Genomic DNA, 16,113 nt, shown 5'->3' on the forward strand with positions numbered 1-16,113 from the left:
CCGTTCCGCGCGTCCACGCGTGCCCCGCGGCTCAGGTAGAGGCGCGCGTGCTCATCCAGGCCGCACTGCGCCGCCACGTGCAGCGGCGTGTCCCGGCCCGCGCCGTCCGCCAGGTGCACCGAGGCCCCATGTTCCAGCAGCGCCTGCGCGCACCTGAGGGGAGGCCAGGGCGGTTACTGGGGAGGCCCGGACCCTGAGCCCACGCCCCTTCCCCCAGCCCGCTGCTTTCCGGCTGGCGTTACCAGACCTTGGAACACCCAAGTTTGCTGTCTAAGATAGCAAGGGGAATCCGAGAAGAGGGACCTGTTGTCGTTAGTCGACATCCAGTCGATTCTGACTCATGGCGACCCCATGTGTCCCATACAAGGGCCACAGGAGTCAGAGCTGAAAAATGAGATCTGACATCGTGACCACACTGGGGAAAGCGGTCTTGCTAAGCAGCGCCCCACCGGTCATTAACTAGTGGTCACGGCCAGTAACAAGTCATCCGAATCCACACAGGGTTAAATCTTACGATGAAATTGTAGGTGCTTCGCGGTACTTTGGAAACCCTGGTGGCTAGTGCTTATGAGTTCGGCTGCTAACCAAAAGGTCAGCAGTTCAAATCCGCCAGGTACTCCTTGGAAACCCTAGGGGGCAGTTCTACTCTGTCCTATAGGGTTGCTATGAGTGGGAATCGACTGGACGGCAGTGGGTTTGGTTTTGGGTTTTGGTGCTACTTTGGAGTCCCTGGGGGTGCAAACGGTTAAGTGCTAGGCTGTTAACCAAAAGGCTGGCAGAGTCCACCAGAAGTGCCTCAGAAGAAAGGCCTGGTGATCTGCTTCTGAAAGATCACAGCCACTGAAAACCCTATGGAGCACAGTTCTACTCTGCCACACGTGGGGTCGCCAGGAGTCAGACACTTGAGGTCCACTGGTGGTGACCTTCTAAAGTAGTGTCAAAAATACCCACACCAGTTGCTGTTGAGTGTTCTCTGACTCAGGGCGACCCCACGTGTCCAAGAGGCACTTTTCAGTTCGAACTCCTTTTTTTCCCTTTTAAATAGTACCTACTTCTTCCTAAAACCTTTTCTTGCCCTGGATTCCATGCGATGCCCTCTGATCTTTGCTCTTGTGCAATCTCCTCCACTCTTTAAATGCCCATGCCATAACACTGGTGCTCCCCGGGGGGTTCTCTGGGTGACCCCATTAATGCTCCATTGCCATGTCTGTATTGACTCTGCAGGCCTCTACGTCCAGCTAGACCTCTCCCGGGGTTGCAGATGCTTGTATCCAAAGCCCCCACTTGGAAACTCCACCACATGTCCACATCTGAGCTTGCCCCTTCCCGGTAAGCCTGTTCTGCTCCCTGTATCTGCTTCTCAGTCCCCCCAAATCCAAAGTCTTTGATTCCTTGCCCTGGTTGCCCATCTCCACTGGCCCCTCAGCCCTGCTGCCTCTGTTCCTTTACTATCTCTTGAATCTGCTTCCTCTCTCCATCCCCACTGCCACAGTCCCTTGTTGAGGCCCAATTCATTTCTTGACCAACCGTTTACAATGCGTCCCTGTTTCTAATCTAACAAGCTCCATATTTCCCAGAAAGAGGTATTCCAGTGTGAACCGGATGACATGTGCTTATTAACACCCTGTGACTCTCACTGCTTGCTGTAGAAAAGCCACAGGATGCCTCGTGATCCAGCTCCTGGGGACCTCACTAGGCTCATCTCCTGCTGCTACAGCCCCGTCAGTGATCCATGCTTCAGGGATGGCTGCTTCCATCCTGCCTGACCAGGTGTGGTTCTTAGAATACACGCTGCTATTTCATGCTGCATGCCTCTGTGTGTGCTGCCGCCTCTCCTTGCCTCCCGTGATGGCTGACACATTCCTGTCCTTCTCCCCTCTTCCTCTGGGAAGCCGAACCAGGGCCACCAGGCAGAGGGACCATGCCTCTCTGTTGTCATCCACGTTGTTTGTAAGTGCGGGACACGGTGTTTGTCACACTGCATGTCACGTGTGTGTGAGCACCTTTGACTCCTGTCTTGGGTAGCTGGCTCCCTGGTATAGGAACGGGCTTTTATTTCTCTCTGATTCTGAATGCCAGTTGCAGCAGTGCTTAGCTCACGAACGGTGTTCCCTAAAAGCCAATGCATCAGGCAAATGCGTCTCCTTTATGAACATCTTCCAGCTTTTCTTCCTGTCGCTGCTGCTTTTGCTATGATTTACCTAAGCAGTGCTCAGAGCAAGATCATCCATTGGGGGTTTAGGGCTGGAAGCAGCTGCCCTTAAATCCATTTCTATTTCCACGCAGGGACTCCTGGTATTTTCATTCTCTTTGTATTTCTTGAGCCTCTAAACCAGCAGTGTTTTGAGAAGTGGTCTGTCTTGGGTGAAAGATCTTTACGGACAAGCTGGGTTTGATGTGAACTGTCCTTTGGGACAATAACCAGCCAAGAGAGAATGCAGATTTTACAGTCAGAGTCTTCAGATACGCTTCCTACTTGCCTCTCTGGAGGAATTTTGAGCAGTGCCGCAGGAGGTTAGAAATCAAGGGTTCCGTCTCATTTTGCCACCGAGCCTGTGTGTGCTTGCAAACAATCAAAACATTTTCTTCTCTCTCTCTCTTTTTAAAGCAGCCCTGGGAAATAAAACCCGTCCTCTCTACCACTTCCACAGCATAACTTGCTAATGGCCAGACTGCTACTTACAACACCACTACCTTTCGGAAGAACAAAGGGACTGACCCACCCTCTGGAGAGCTGGAGCCGACCTTTCCAGTTTTAATGAAGATCTTCTAATTTGCTAAACTCTGGAACCTTCTTGGAGCGGGCCATGGCTTAGGTTGCAGAACCACAGGCATGAGAAAAACACAATACAACATGTTGGCTGGGGCGCTTCTCTGCTGGCACATGGACAGTCATTGAAACGACAGTGTGGAGGCCTCGCTAATGACGTGGAAGAGATTCATGGTGCTTACATGCAAAGACCAGGCTGCAAAACAGCACTGTACTGCATCCTTTTTAAAAAGCAGACATCTATAGCTCTCTATCTGTGTTGTTGCTGTTAGGTGCCGTCAAGTTAGCCCCTGACTTGAGGCGACCCCTCGCACAACAGACCGAAATGCTGCCCGGTCCTGCGTCATCCCCATGAGTGGTTGTGGATTGGACCACTGTGATCCATAGGATTTTCACTGGATGATTTTTGAAAGTAGATCGCCAGGCCTTTCTTCCTGGTCTGTCTTAGTCTGGAAGCTCTGCTGAAACCTGTTCAGCATCACAGCAACATGCAAGCCTCCACTGACGGAAGGGTGGTGGCTGCGTATGAGGTGCATTGGCCGGGAAGCGAACCTGGGTCTCCCACGTGGAAGGTAAGAATTCTACCACCGAACCACCAATGTCCCCATGACATCTCTAGCTCTGGCTCTAGTTCTGTCTCTCCTGAGATAACCAATGCGTGTTTACCTCTGGATGATGGGGAGATGGTTGCTTTTACTTCCTTTTTTCATTTCCAAACTTTTGAAAAAAATTGGAGTGACCGTTTAAGATAAGAACGACAGAGGTTGTTAATAACCAAACCATCCCTCACCAGCCACAGTAACAGGCTCACGGATTCTAAGAATGCCAGCTTAGCGTTCCAAGTTCCCCAGATACTCCCAAACTTCCCATTGAGGTGTCCAGGAGTGAGCAGCGAGCAGTGATCTTGGGAAGTATATACGTCAGTGCCCACAGAAGGACGAGTCCAGAATGGCCTAGACGTGGGTGGGTACGAGGCACTCAGTGATGAGGAGAGATGAGACAGTTGTGGGAGCCTCCTAGAGCTGTTCCCAGAACCAGGCCCATCCTTGAGACACACTCAGTGCCTTGTATGTGTCCGTGTCCCTGGTCAATGGGAACGCTCCGCTAGTCCTGCGTGGGCACCTGGCTTTGGCTGAGCCCTTTACCCCAAGGCGGAGTTTTGGAGCAGGCTTCCTGCTATCCCAGTAGACAGGCAAATGCTAGAAGGCCTGGAGTCCCTGTCAGCCATCACTGTCGGGAAGCAGGGGAAGAATTCCCATCTGAGGATGTCAGAACCACTTTGACTCTATCTTATATCTTAGAAGGATTAAGGGGACACCGTGTAGTCTGATGAGAAGCAGTTTGGACAAACACATCGCCCTCCGACCCCGCATCTCCATCTGTGATAGCGCGTGCGGCCACAGCTGTTATGGGACCACAGGCCTGACGGCACAAAGGCAGGCGTTAACACAGAGGAGCCCCTCAAGGGCGGCTGAGTTCATTTCATTTCAACTGAGTTCTAAAGGTGGAAGGAGGCCTCTGAGACTCCAGTCCCCGCACACTGCTCCCACCCACCCTCCAGCGCCTTCCTAGTCCCCTCCCAGGTACAGAAGGTGTGCTCCTCAGCCTGGACTTCCCACGGCTCACCTCCCTGGACCCATCTACCTCCGCTCCTACAAGCCCACCTGCCATGCCTCTGAGCATCCCGCACGCTCCGTGGAGACGCCTCATCTCTCAGCCCGAGCCTGCTCAAGGCTGCCCTTCCTCCTCTCCCAGGCTGGCCAGCCTTCCAGAACATTCTGCTGAGCATAAAGCCCTCCCCGGGGTCATGCACAACCTCCCGCTTCTGAGCTGGAAGCCCCAGCACCTGGTCCTTTTGGAAATGCGATTTTTCGGTCCTCACAAAAACTCTGCATTGTAGGTGGACCCTACAGGTGGGGACCGTGAGGCTGAACAGAAGACCAGTGACTTGCTCAAGGACAGACAGCCAGGAGGTGAGCGAGTGGAGACCTTGCCTGCTGGCTTTAGCTCAGAGCTCTCAGCCACCCTGGCCGTCATGCTGCCTCTTCTCATTGGTTGTGTCTTCTGAGTCAGGCTCTGTGGTGGGCAGTTTCCATTGGTTGTTACTAAACGTGATTCATTCATTCATTCAGTGACTAGAGAACATGCCCCCGTGCTTTGTACACCAATAGCCTTTGTAGGCAGGGAGACGTGCTTCTCCTCTGAGTACTCCTTGAGAACTGCTGGACAGACTCACTGACAAGACATGGAGGGCAGGACAGGGCGAGGGAGGGGCAGCCCCGTGAAGCATGGTGATCGGCTTCTCGCCTGGTGCTGCCAGCAACCCTGTGTGGCAGATTTCATTATCAACTAATGACTACAGCAACAAATTCTTCCTGAATGGTGCAGTTAACACGCTCAGCTGCTAACCAAAAGGTTGCTGGTTCCCGTCTACCCAGAGGCACCTTGAAGGAGAGGCCTGGCGATCTGCTTCCAAAAGATGGGCCACTGAGAGCCCTGTGGAGCACAGCTTGACTCCGACTCACATGGGGTTGCTTGTTCACTTTACCTCCTCGGTATTTCTCACATGACTCTTTATCCTCACTGCCGCCTTGGAAGAAAGGCCTGGTGATCTCCTTCTGAACAGTCAGCCATTGAAAACCTTGTGGAGCCCAGTTCTATTCTGACACACGTGGGGGCGCCATGAGTCAGAGTCCACTCGATGGCAGCTAGTTTGGTAGTTCTCCACGGGATTCCGTTTTGACCTGCCTGCGGTGTGGACCCCTGCTACCTCTGGATAATAGAAGAAGGACCGAACAACCACCAGAAATGATACCGAAAAAGCCATGTAACGACAACAATAAGCAACTGTTTACAAACAAGGCGAACTTCGATGGAATGTCTAGCATGGGCCAGTGCACAGAGACAGAGGTCATTGTAGTTACCAGGGGCTGGGTGGGGGAGGGAGTAGGGGTTCTTGCTTAGTGGGTCCTGAGTTTCTGTTTGGGGTGGTGAACACGTTTTGGACATGGCTAGTGGTGATGGTTGCACGACATGGTGAATGGAATTCATGTTGATGGATTGTGCATTTAAAAATGGTTAAAATGGCAATTCTTTTTGTTATGTATATTTGGCCACAAAATTTTAAAAAAATTGTAAAATGTCAAAAAAAAAAAAAAAGTAGAGCACCAAGACAATAAAGCAGATTTTCTTCGTAGATACACCATAACCAGAAAACCAAAATAAGACTAAATTCAAGATTCAAGAATCACTCAAATTTTTGTTCAAGGGGAAAAAAGACATTGCTTATAAGCACTTTCGCTAGAACTGAGAGGCATCTGTCTCGTGAGTGGGGGTTTTTATCTCTGAAATTGCCAGAGTCCTTGGAACATCCCAATATGCCCTATACTATTTCCCTTACACGATCGCTACTGGAATCCCGGCAGACGGATGGACAGACAGACAGATGGGGTTTAACGCTAAACAGTGCGCCCAGTGAGAGGAATGGATGCTGTGAATAGGTCTTGTTGAAACATGGTTATGCTACCTTGCCTCCTTGGAGTAGACATGGTGGCAGATGGGCTGGAGACTCACCCCAGAGGACAGGTGGCTGGAGCAGCCAGGCTGGGTCCTGGGGTGGGTGGAGGCAGAAGGGCACGTGCTGGCCTGTGGGAGCACAGGGGGCATGAGAGGAGACTGGGGAGAAAATGCAGCCTGGTTTTCTAATGAAGCCGTTGCAAGAAGCTTCCCTTGGTGGCTCGATTCCCCAGCTGGCTCCGGATGAAGGACTGGTACACCATCGCCCCAAGAGTTTGATGGAGGAGCAGTTCTACTTTATTTCCCTGGACCTTCTGCTGAGGCACTCCTTTGGGGACCTGCCATCCACCACTTTTGGTTCTGCATTTTCTTCTCTCTCCCTTTCTCCCAGGATGCTAAGCTACAAGGCTATCAAGTCTAAGTGTTTATAACTGAAGTGTCTGCTATGAACGGACACATCCTTGAGGGCAGGGGGAGATGAAGAGAGAAACAGGTCAAGCCATTTTTGTCTTCTTCATTTCTCTTGGAGCAATGGCTGCCATTTTGCTTTCTCCAAAGTGTTGAGTGGTTGTGGCAATGATATTTTGGGTATTTTCTCCCCGGATTGCAAATAGAACCCTGCACCTTGGTGAACTGAGACATGATTTAGGGAACAAGCTTTGAGAAGTCAGCTCCACTGTTTTCCCCACATGGTCCCTTTCTGGAAGCTTCACTTCTAGTGAAGTCCCTTCCTCAACAAGAGATGGGCAGCGACCTTTCCTCTCCTTTCCTGGTCCTGATACACTGGGTGAAGATGGAGATCCTCCAACATCAGCGTGAGAGGGGAAGGAGAAGGGGAAGGAGGAGGAAGGGTGAAGAGAAAGACTAGACTCCTTTCTTGAGCAAGGGTGGAGGTGAGGTGGGAGAGCTTGGAATTAGATGAGAGAGAAGTTGTATGTATGTATGTATGCTTGTTTGTATATACGTATGTATGTCAACCACTACCTATCTGTCCGTTTGCCATAGTGTGGTGGCTTGCTTGTTGCTGTGATGCTGGAAGCTGTGCCACTAGTATTTGAAATACCAGCAGGGTCACCCATGGTGGACAGGTTTCTGCAGAGCTTCCAGACTAACTTGTTGTTGTGTGCCCTCGAGTTGATTCCGACTCATAGCGACCCTATAGGACAGAGTAGAACTGCCCCATAGGGTTTCCAACGCTGTAAATCTTTATGGAAGCAGATTGCCACATCTTTCTTCCACAGAGCAGCTGGTGGGTTTGAACCAATTACTGTTCGGTTCGCAGCCGAGCACTTTTAACCACTGCGCCAAGCAGGGTTCCTTTCCAGACTAAGACAGACTAGCAAAAAAATGCCTGGCAAAAAGTAGCCAGTGAAAACCTTATGGATCACAACAGAATATTGTCGGACATAGTCCTGGAAGACGAGCCTCCTAGGTTGAAAGGCACTGCACAATAGCGGCAAAAAATGGACTATATACTAACAATCCTGAAGATGGCGCACGACTGGGCAACAATTCATGTGCCATGAGTTGGAGCCCATTTGACAGCAACGGTGCCCTGGTGGTGCAGTGGTTAAGCGTCTGGCTGCTAACCAAAAGGTCAGCAGTTTGAATTTACGAGCTGATCCTTGGAAACCCTCTGGGGCAGTTCTACTCTGTCCTATAGGGTCACTGTGCGTCAGAATCGACTCGACGGCAACGGGTGCGGGTGACAGCAACTAGTAATGACAACAACAGCATGTATTTTAAAAGTGAAGTAACATTTCCATACAGAGAAAGGCACAGCTCTTAAGAGTCCGCTAGAATAAATGCTGACTAATAAGGACATCTGTGTAAGCAACACCACAGTCAAGGTGTGGACATTTCCGTCTCCCCTGTTTGTTCCCTCCCGGTCCGTCATCACCCCCACAGGCAACACTGTTGTGATTTCTCTCACTATGGTTTAGTTCTGTCTTTTCTCGAACTTTCTGCTTTTTTGTGTCTGGCTTCTTTTCGCTCAACATAATGCTTTTGACATTCATCCATGTTGTCACACATATGAGTTATTCATTCTTTTTTTATTGCAGAGTTATAGTCAATGGTATAGATATGCTGCAGTTTGTTTATTCATTCTCCTATGATGGGCATTTGGAGGGCTCTGGTGGCATAGTGGTTAAGAGCTATGGCTGCTAACCAAAAGGTTGGCAGTTCAAATCCACCAGGCACTCCCTGGAAAGCCCATGGGGCAGCTCTCCTCTGTTCTATAGGTTGCTATGAGTCGGAAGCAACTCAATGACAAGGGGTTAGGTATTTTTTTTTTGGTATTTTTTGGCCAGAAGCCCTGGTGGCGCAGTCATTAAGCACTTGGCTACTAGCCAAAAGGTTGGCGGTTCAAACCTACCAGCCGCTCCAAGGGGGAAAGATGTGGCAATCTGCTTCTGTAAAGACTACAGCCTTGGAAACCCTATGGGGCGGGTGTACTCTGTCCTATAGGGTTGTTATGAGTTGGAATCCACTTGATGGCAATGGGTATATTTTTCGGCTGGCATCTTTTTTTTTTTTTTTGTCCAGAAGGAGCCCTGGTGGCGCAGTGGCTAAGCACTCTGCTGCTAACTGAAAGGTCAGGGCTTTGAAGCTACCAGCCACTCTGAGGGAGAAAGATGTGGCAGTCTGCTTCCGTAAAGATTTACAGCCTTGGAAACCCTATGGGGCAGTGCTACTCTGTCCTATAGGGTTGCTATAAGTCGGAATCAACTCAATGGCAAAACAAAAAAATCAAACCCGTTGCTGTCGAGTCGATTCCGACGCACGGTGACCCTATAGGACAGAGTAGAACTGCCCCATAGAGTTTCCAAGGAGCTCCTGGTGGATTTGAACTGCCAGCCTTTTGGTTAGCAGCCATAACTCTTAACCACTATGCCACCAGGGTTTTCAAAACTCAATGGCAGTAGGTGTTTTTTGGCCATTATCAGTAAAGCTGCTATGAACCTTCTTGTACAAGTATTTTTGTGGGGGTATGTTTTCATTTCTCTTGGGTAAATACCTAGAAGTAGAATTGCTGGGTCGTAGGGTAGGTGTATATTTAACTTTCTAAGAAACTGCTGGTGTTCCAAAGTGATTACACCATTTTACACTGCCAACAACAATGTCTGAGAGAGAATTTCAGTTGCTCCATATTCTCACCAACATTTGATGTTGTCAGCCTTTTTGAGTTTACCATTCTACTGAGTGTGAAATAATATTCTATTGTATCAGTTTGCATTTCCCCAATGACTAACGTTGTTAAGAGCCTTTTCATGTGCTTATTGGCCATTTGTACATCTTTTGGAAGTGTCTGATCAAGCCTTTTGCCAGAAGGTAAAGTTTTGATTTGACCTCAACTGGACTTTTTGATTCCTGAAAGTGAGTCTTGAGTATTAAAATGAGACTTAACAAGTTGACCAGGAAGATGGGAAATCTGGTCAAGACGCCACCTAGGGGCAGATAAGGGGATAAACCTGTAACAGAGCATGTTTGAAAGGTAAGTTGTTAGAGATACCTGCTGCTGTCCCGTCGATCCCGACTCATAGCGACCCTATAGGACAGAGTAGAACGGCCCCCATAGGGTTTCCAAGGAGCGGCTGGTGGATTCGAGCTGCCGACCTTTTGGTTAGTAGCTGAGCTCTTAACCGCTGCACCACGGGGGATACTTCCTGATTATAAACAGTTTTTTTTTTTTAAAGAAAATGTAGATTTACAAGGAAGAGACGCTCCTTCAGCACAGTCCTCAGAGCACAGGGGCCTCAGTGACAACACTTGGCTCTGGGTCCTGGCTCTGGCAGTTTCGGCTCTGTGTCTACCTTACTGGCAATGCACTTGTCCTCTCGGATCCTCACTTTCCTAATCTGTAGAATGGGAATCGCCATGGTTTGCAGATTGTTTGAAGTCAGATGCTTGAAAGTGCTCAGGAATGTGAAGTTCTTCTACAAACACTGAATCACCCAGTGGGGGCAGCCCCTGTCTGACAGCCCATTCTTCAGTTCCTTAAGATGCTTAAACTTCCTGTTGAACAGACCATATTGTCTTCCCCTCTGCCTGAACAAGGAATCACTCACTCATCTGGAATGTGGGAATTCTGTATCAGTGCCGGTGGCTGAGCTGGCACCTCCTGCAGGTAAACCTTTCTAGGAAGGCTCTAACGGGTTGGGATGAGGACACTGACCAGTTAACTCTGCTCACATCCTGACTAGGGAGGGAACGCCTTGCCTGCTTCAGGAAAAGCCATACTTCATTTCACTCTGCCCAGGTGTCAACCTGTTGGATCTGCGATAGCAAAGAATTGTCTGGTGATTTTTTTTTTTTTCTCAATGATTCCCCCCCCCGCTCCCCATAAGATATTAGCTGGTTCACACTTCCAACCCCGGTTTATAAATTATTTTTACTGAATGGAATCGACACAACCTGGACAAAAAAGTAAACCCGCGTGCTCTTCCTGAATACGCTCCCAAAGGAAGAAGTCCTCCCCGCTTTTCAATGCGGACAGCTTTAGACAAGAGAAAGAATGGGAATCGACTAATTCTTTTCTCATTTTAATTACCTCAGGATAAGAAAAGGGTCAAGGAGAGGACCCCGTAATAAACAGGGCGAGGCTGGCACGCAGGCAACCTATCGTGAGGAGAGTAACTTTACCGGATCTTTTCTTTTTGGGGAAAATCTCTTCAAAAAGCTCGTAGATTAAAGCGCCGATGTCCTTTTTTGTGGGTTGAATTCTGAATTCTGAAGCTTGCTGGTAGGAAAGAAGCACAGATTTTTTTTTTTTTTCTTAAATCCCAGGAACTCAGAGACTTAAAGGTTTTACAGTCCTGCGCCCGTGGTGAATTGCCAGCTAAAAGGATGGGGCAGAGCTGGGCTCGAAGCGCCGAGGCCATTGTCATCAAGAGTAAGAAAATGAAATGGCTCCGTACGTAGGTCAACGACCCCCTCTCTATTGGGAGGCAGAAAAAATTAAGGATGACCTAAAATCTACTATGTATAAAAGGAGTCCAGAGAAAGCAGCCCTTTCTTGTCAAAGTGGTGATGTTTATACTACCTGCAGCCAAACCTCCTCGGAGTCTAACTTTAGGGGGACTCTTTAGAGTTGAAAAGTCGTGGTCGAAGCCTCAAGCCCCTTCTGACATCTATTAACTTTTTATCCTTCAAGGTAGTGGGCTTTGTTATTGTAGAGGTGTTCAATGGAATCTGCTGGCATCTTCCATTGTAATTATTGATATTGAAGGGATTCTAAGTCCGCGGTTACACGGTTCTGCCTGAACTTTGGGCTTATTCATCACGTATCTTAAACTTTCCTCTAATAACCAGGATTTAAATAAGTTAAGGCTGTCAAATGAAACGGCCAAGGAGATGCTCATGGAGAGACACAGAGTCCAGAGAGAAAATGAGAAGAAAAGAAGACCGAGAAGAAAGATTAAAATCCCCAGTTTAGTAAAAAGATACTTTAAAAGTTCTTATTAAATAACGTCCTGGACCTGCATGATTTTTGAAAACCCGGTTGACGCCAGGAAATTGGTTTCTATTGCACAGCATATAAGCCGAGTAGCTCTAGTGATCAGCACGTAGCTCAGCCTTTAATGATACCCAGATACAAGCTTGCTGGTTTGGCTTAAGGGCTATTGTCAAGATCCACATGAGTTTGTGTTTATTTCATGCTCCTAGCGGGTAAGACTAAGGTGCGCCTGACCCAAGCCATAGTGTTTTCAATCCCCTCATATGCATGCGAAAGCTGGACGATGAATAAAGAAGATCTAAGAAGAAATGATGCCTTTGAATTATGGGGTTGGCAAAGAATATCGAATACACCATGGACTGCCAAAAGAACGAACGAGTCTGTCTTGGAAGAAGTACAACCAGAACGCTCCTTAGAAGCAAGGATGGCGAGACTTCGTCTCACATACTTTGGACATGTGATCAGGAGGGACCAGTCCCTGGAGAAAGACATCATGCTTGCTAAAGTAGAGGGTCAGCAAAAAAGAGGAAGACCCTCGATGAGATGAACTGACACAGTGGCTGCAACAGTGGGCTCAAGCATAACAGTGATTGTGAGGTTGGTGCAGGACTGGGCAGTGTTTCGTTCTGTTGTACCTGGGGTCGCTATGAGTCGGAACCAACTCGATGGCATCTAATAACAACAGCAGTAGATGTTGCTTTCTCATTTCTTAGTAAAAACCAGTATTAAAAAAAAATACTGCAAAAGTGGGGTCTTGGAGCCCAAGTTGTGAACCAAACTTTATTCTTTTCACTTTTTATTTTTAAATAGTTTTTGATTTACAGAAGAGTTGCAAAGTTAGCACAGAGAGCTCCCGTATAGCCTTCACCGAGCTCCCCCGATGTTAACATCTTATATTACTATGGTACAGTTATCAAAATTCAGAACTTCACGTTGGTATGATACTATTAACTAAACTGTAGACTTTATTTGAATTTCACCCGTTTTTCCACTGATGTCCATTTTCTGTTCTAGGATCCAATCCAGGGTACCGTGTTGCATTTAGAGAAATTAATTTTGAACTAGAGAAAAGTAAATATAGATATGCTATCTTTTTTTTTTTAAGGAGAACGCTATCGTGTATTCTTAGACATGGAATATTATCAAATGGGTTATATTTTCCATAAGAACAGTGTTATAATTGGGAGTTATATTCTTGATTGAGGACATTACGGCAAATCAACCATGGTCTGATGACCAACAAATACAGAGATAAAGAAAAGCAACAACAACAAACCTCCTTATTAATTTAAAATTGTGAAATTTTGTTTCAGTTCCTATAAAATGAACTCAATGCTTATAGGAGGAGGTCCAGCAAAAGCAGTCAACACCTACGTAATCTCACTATATGCCGTGTGCTCTTCTAAGCATTTTACGTGTGTTAACTCATGTGAACCTGAAAACAATCCTGGGTAGTAGTTTTAGTTATCACCCTTATTTTACAGAGGAGAAAACTGAGACCCAGAAAAATTAACTAAGTTGCCCAAGGATACACAGCTAGTAAGTGTGGAATTGGTTTATCCCAGGAATGCAAGGTTGGTTTGATGTTCAAAAATCAATGTAATTCCCTATATTAACAGACTAAAAAAAAAAAGAAAACCACATGGTCATGTCAATATATGTAGAAAAAGCATTCGAGAAATTTCAATATCCATTCATAATAAAAAATCCCAGCAAACTAGGAATAGAAGAGAGTTTTCTCAGCCTGAAAAAAGGAGTCTACCAAAACTTACATCTAATATCATACTTAATGGTGAAAGACTTATTGTTTTCCCCAGAGATCAAGGACAAGGAAGGATGCCTGCTCTCACCACTTCTGTTCAGCATTGCACTGGAGGTTCTAGCCAGCATAACAAAGCAGGAAAAAGTAATAAAAGAAGTGGAAAAGCACTAACAGTGGGATAAAAGAGGTAGAATAATAAATGTAGAAAAGAACTAAAATTGTGTTTATTTGCAGATGACATGATTGCCTACATAGAAATCCTATGGAATCTACAAAAAATGCTCCTAGAACAACAAGTGAGTTTAACAAGGTTGTCAGATATAAAATCAATCTGCAAAAATCAATTGTATTTTTATGTGGTAGCTATATGCAGTCATAAATCGAAATAAAAACAATAACAGTTATATTAGTCATCAGGGAAATGCAAATCAAAACTACAATGAACTATCACTATACACCTATTCAACCAAAGCCATTGCCCTCGAGTCGATCCCAACTCCTAGCAGCTCTGTAGGACAGAACAGAGCTGCCCCATCGGGTGTCCAAGTACTGAGGAGGATGTGGAACAACTAGAACTCTCTTACATTGCTGGGGGGAATATAAAATGGCACAGCCACGTGGAAACAAGTTTGGCAATGTTTTTAAAAGGCTAATATACCCTTATCACACAACCTAGCCGTTCCACTCATAGGTATTTTCCCAAGAGAAATGAAAGCATACGTCCATACACAGACTTGCACACAGATGTTCACTGCACTAGCCAAAACTAGCAGCAGCCAAGTGTCTTTCAGCAGGTGGATGGACCAACACACAACGGTATATCCGTAATGGAACACCACTCAGCACTACAAAGGAATTAGCTCCCAATGCCAACAACAATGTGGATGAATCTCGAAACAATTATGTTAAGTGAAAGCAGCTAGAAAAAAGAATGAGTACATCCCATTTGTATAAAATTCTAGAAGACTGAGATGTGAGGGTCCTTGTAGTGCAGTAGTTAAGTTCTCAGTTGCTAACCAAAAGGTCATTGGTTCAAACCCACCAGCCGCTCCACAGGAGAAAGATGTGGCAGTCTGCTTCCAAAGCCAATACCATACCCGTTGTTGTCAAGCCCATTCCAACTCATAGTGATCCTATAGGACAGAGTAGAACCACCCCGTAGGGTTTCCAGGGAGTGGATGGTGGATTTGAACTGTCGACCTTTTGGTTAGCAGCCAAGCTCTTAACCACTTTGCCACCAGGACCCCTTCATAAAGATTACGGCGTTTGAAACCCTATGGGGCAGTTCTACTCTCTCCTATAGGGTCGCTATGAGTCGGAATTGTCTCTACTACAACAGGTATAGGAAAAGAAGCATATCAGTGGGTCCCTGGGGTGAGGGGTGGAGGAAGGGGGTGGTGTGGGAGAGGTTCCAGAAGGGCACAGGAAACTTTGGGGAGTGATGGATATGTTCACTATCTGGATTTCGGGGATGTTTTCATGAGTGTATACATACGTCAAAATTTATCAAATTGTATATATTAAACATGCGTGCCTTCCTGTATACCAATTACACCTCCGCAAAGCTGCTTTTAAAAAATGTTGTTAGAATGTTCTTTCCTTCAGACTCAACAGCCCAGGCTTCTCAAGACTCTCTGTGGCCTTCCAGTTCTTTTCTGAGTCCCCATTCTGAACCCAAGTGACATTTCTTAGATGGTGTCCCCGTCTTGGTCTCTGAGAGCCCAGCAGCCCTCGGGCAACGTAGGAGACATGGGGGACAAACAGTAAGGGCCACGCAGTTTCTCTGAGTCCGCCATGCTCCAAGCTCCTTGTTGTTAGTTGCTGTGGAGGAAGCTGATTCGGACTCATGACGACTCCATGTATGCAGAGTGGAACTGCTCCATAGGTTTTTTTTTTAATCCATAGGGTTTTGAAGGCTGTGATCTTTCAGAAGCAGATTGCCAGGCCTTTCTTCTGAGGCACCTCTGGGTAGCTTCAAACTGCCAACCTTTCAGCTAGAAGTGAGTGCTTAACCATTTGTGCCACTCAGGGACTCCTCCAAGCACTTCACATGGGTGCTCTTATTTAATACTCATCACAGAACTAAAAGATCAAGAAATTATCACCCAAGGGGAGGGGCTGGAACATGCTGGCTAAAAGAAATGTCAAGATGGCACAATGCAAGCTAGGAACCCCAACATCAACCACGTGAACTACACCGTGGCACCCCACTGCTTCTCCCAGGACCCACTGGACCTCTAGGGACAGAAGCTCTCCAAGGACAGCCAAGGGGCTGGACACCTGAGGGCAGGCACCCAGTTCCCCCAGGACCTGGGCAGGCGTGCACTTGGCCAGGGCCCAGCTCAGCCTTCTTATGGGACTCCGAAGTCCGCTGAAGCTCCCGCCCGAAAAGCTAACCATTTATGTCACACTGTGACAATTATTCTGCATAAGATTATCATTAAAAATCCTAATTTTTCAGCCTCCAACCCCGTCAGTGGCCTTTTAGCATGATTCCGCGCTGTTGTCTGCAGGCGGTGATCACCCGCTCATTACCGCGGTGTGGCGCCTCCCCCCTCCGCTGCAATCAGCGCTAATTAGACCCGCCCGGGGGCCTGGGGGCCGGGG

General features: G+C 47.4%; 1 protein-coding gene across 1 annotated transcript in view; it reads right to left on the reverse strand.

The window, feature by feature from the left end:
- Positions 1-16,113, reverse strand: part of ASB18 (ankyrin repeat and SOCS box containing 18) — a 44,224-nt gene that overhangs the window by 21,384 nt on the left and 6,727 nt on the right. The window contains exons 4-5 of the mRNA XM_012558407.1: positions 6,297-6,415; positions 6-153 (exon numbers count right to left, since the gene is read on the reverse strand). Coding sequence (XP_012413861.1) covers positions 6-153; positions 6,297-6,415 — 267 coding nt within the window. The remainder of the gene's footprint in view (positions 1-5; positions 154-6,296; positions 6,416-16,113) is intronic.

The sequence above is a fragment of the Trichechus manatus genome, unplaced genomic scaffold (assembly GCF_000243295.1).
Source record: "Trichechus manatus latirostris isolate Lorelei unplaced genomic scaffold, TriManLat1.0 scaffold00165, whole genome shotgun sequence".
In the NCBI taxonomy this organism is placed as follows: Eukaryota; Metazoa; Chordata; class Mammalia; order Sirenia; family Trichechidae; genus Trichechus; species Trichechus manatus.